This window comes from Mizuhopecten yessoensis, unplaced genomic scaffold (assembly GCF_002113885.1).
Source record: "Mizuhopecten yessoensis strain PY_sf001 unplaced genomic scaffold, ASM211388v2 hete_36112144, whole genome shotgun sequence".
In the NCBI taxonomy this organism is placed as follows: Eukaryota; Metazoa; Mollusca; class Bivalvia; order Pectinida; family Pectinidae; genus Mizuhopecten; species Mizuhopecten yessoensis.
In genome coordinates this window covers 1-2,865 of record NW_018484087.1, presented here as the reverse complement: position 1 = coordinate 2,865, position 2,865 = coordinate 1, and the positions used below count along the sequence as shown (strand labels likewise).

The window sequence follows — 2,865 nt, the reverse complement described above, 5'->3', positions numbered from 1 at the left end:
CCCTTGTGTTGTGTTTGTAGGAGGCTGACTTTGTGAACTTTATGAGTGACCCACAGAATCCGGGGGCCTCACCCCCAGCTCCTGCTGTAGAGACACCTGCTCAACAGTGGGCAGAGGTAGTCGGTATGGAAAATTTACGATTCCTTACCACGGACAGCTTTGATGGCTTCATGAAGGAACACAGCTCCGTCCTTGTTATGTTTTATGCTCCATGTAAGTACTATAACGGAAGGTAATTGACACCTTGAGGGGATATTTTTTTGAACAGTGTTACACACTTTTCCTTCAAACATAAAGTGGTTAGATGAGATTACAAATGTGGGGAATCTTATACATTCTCATATCTGCCAGAAGGATATTGTACAAAAATCTTACCCAGAGATATACTACAGAAAAGGATATAATATAATGTTGAATGTGTAGAGGATGACACAACAGATGTAGGGAATCCAATACTTTTTCATTTCTGCCTGATGTTAATTCCATAAAGGGCAGCCTCAGAGATATACAATATGGTTAGGGATAATACATAACGTTTAATAAATATTACTGCAGTGGTGCTTTCAGTAAATGAAGTAAAATATACTGATTGACACTGGTAGCCAGAATGTTGAAATAGAAGAACATTTAGACATATTTCAAAGGTTATGAAAAATATAGTTGACTTTGTATAAAGAATTGTCTATTTTCAGGGTGTGGACATTGTAAGGCAATGAAACCAGCCTATGGAGAAGCAGCGGCTATTCTCAATGGCCAGGAGGTAAAAATGCTGCATTATGTCATTTAACAAAGAAATAGACATATTTTTATTTTTTATCCTGAAAAATCTTAATGAAGGATGCATGTTATTTTTGGTCTAGCTTTCCTAAGTATCTTTTTTTTCCTTGAATCTTCATCAGAAATTTCGTTTAACAGATATGTCTTATCACAATAATTGAAATTGCAACACATTTTACAGTTGATAACTATATAAAGGAACTAAACAAATAGAAGAAATTTGGTTGGTGTCTTGGCTTCAAGGATTTATTGTGCTATGATTCTACACTGTCCTTTCAGTGTTTCCTCAACAGAAATGTGTGATGATGCTTGTCTGTCTCACCTCTGTTTCCAAACAATAACTTTGACCTCCTATTGTCCTGATATTATTAAATTTTTGAGTCCGAGTTCCTTGAGCCAAAAAATCACATTTCGTACACTGCTTCCTCAGTGAAAATGTTGCTTGGCATGGTGTTCACGTTCGAAGGTCAAAGGTTAAGGTCACTGGAACTTAACATAGAAAATTAACTTTAAAACAATCACTCATGTTCCAGCGAGAAACTCAAACACAAATTCATGCAGTGCTTCCTCAACAAAAATGCTTGCTTCAGACTTATACTTTGGTATCAACGTTCAAGTTGTGTCATCATTTAACTTTAACTCTGATTCGGGGGATGAGTATTTCTCTGCGATACCTTGTGGAATGTAAATCTAAGAAATGTACCTTACCTCTGTTAGTAGATTGCTATAAATATTACTTAAGAGGCACTCACCATTTCAGCTAGTTGAATCTAATTCTTAAATCTTATTCTATGCAATGTCATATTTTGCTTGTTGACAGATTGATGGAGTTTTAGCTGCAGTTGATGCCACTTTAGAGCCAAATCTGGCCTCCAAGTTTGGGGTAAAGGGATACCCTGCATGTAAGTACTGGGAATCATATTCATTGAGTGTGCACATATTTGCAGCCTAATGGCATCTCTCTTATTAAGGAACTGTAATAAAACTATTGAAGAAAGTCTAATTATTGGTTTGGTTACCAATTGAAAGTATTTTAGGCTATGTCATACATTTGATTTACAGAACATACATACCAAATGTACTACAGCTGCTCATGTGGGGTGTAAGTAAATGTTCCCTTGTTCATACTTGCATTAGCTTTGGACAAATCCAGATTCAATCCCTCTATGCATCCAACTAAAATGCAGTGCTAGATATAGATTTAGATTTGGGAATATTGTTATTGATGATAAATCTGTATTGTTGTTCTTTTGTTTGTTTCAGTGAAATATTTCAAGTAAGTGGTTTACCTTTTTTCTGCTTGCTTGTAGGGAATGCTTCCATCAGCATCACTCTATTAAGTTAGTAGCCCTTAATAATTCACTTTGAGCATTATAACCAGATGACAGTTATATTAGCCTGTGCACAAAACACATGCAATCAAACACTCCTTCAGCAAGAATAATGGATTTTAACCAAACTTGATGCTAAGTTTCATGTTTGTACTGTTTTCTATGTTGTTCATCTCCTATTAGATATTATCCTTTTTATGTAGTTCACGAAAATGACACTTTTATAACTTTTTTCCCCTCTGGTACTTTAATGATTGCCTCAAGTTTGTGTCAAATACAGGGATATGGTAATATGATTGAGCAAAATCTCAATTTCATTTCATACAGAATATATCAAATTATGTGTTTACATTGTTATTGAAATACTCAATGCCTTTTTACAGAGATGGAAAGGAAGCATTTGACTACAAAATGGGAAGAACGACAGACAATCTTGTTAGCTTTATGAAAAAGTAAGTTAGTGGTGCTTCAAGAAAGAGTATAACTATCTGTTTGAGTATGATCAGATGGGCGATTCCAGATAACCGGGTACTTGCTATAAATGTTGAGTTTGAAGGGAGATTCAAGATAACAGAGTTTATACAAAACTAAGATATCTAGTGCTTTCTGTTCGGACCATGGTGAGCTTATGCCATATCGCACCGAGTCCATCGTCCGTCCGTCCACTTTTCCTTTAAAACGCTACCAGTCATGAACCAAATTTGGTCAGAATCATCCTTGGTGGAAGGGGAACAAATTTTGTATAAATGGTGGGTCT

The 2,865-nt window shown here is 35.8% G+C and overlaps 1 protein-coding gene across 1 annotated transcript; it reads left to right on the top strand.

Moving 5' to 3' along the window:
- The first annotated feature begins 24 nt into the window (after positions 1–24).
- LOC110444381 (protein disulfide-isomerase A5-like) lies at positions 25–2,581 on the top strand. The gene is made up of 5 exons (XM_021488762.1): positions 25–213; positions 693–760; positions 1,598–1,679; positions 2,041–2,053; positions 2,492–2,581. The coding sequence occupies exons 1-5, from the start codon at positions 42–44 to the stop codon at positions 2,562–2,564; spliced, it is 408 nt and encodes a 135-aa protein (XP_021344437.1). The 5' UTR covers positions 25–41; the 3' UTR covers positions 2,565–2,581.
- The last annotated feature ends 284 nt before the right edge of the window (positions 2,582–2,865 follow it).

Bases quoted from the DNA above. Each gene is read 5' to 3' on its own strand.
- LOC110444381 (XM_021488762.1), top strand. From the start codon at position 42: ATGAGTGACCCACAGAATCCGGGGGCCTCACCCCCAGCTCCTGCTGTA. The intron at 214-692 runs GTAAGTACTATA...GTCTATTTTCAG, and splicing joins TGTTATGTTTTATGCTCCAT to GGTGTGGACATTGTAAGGCA. The intron at 761-1,597 runs GTAAAAATGCTG...GCTTGTTGACAG, and splicing joins CTATTCTCAATGGCCAGGAG to ATTGATGGAGTTTTAGCTGC.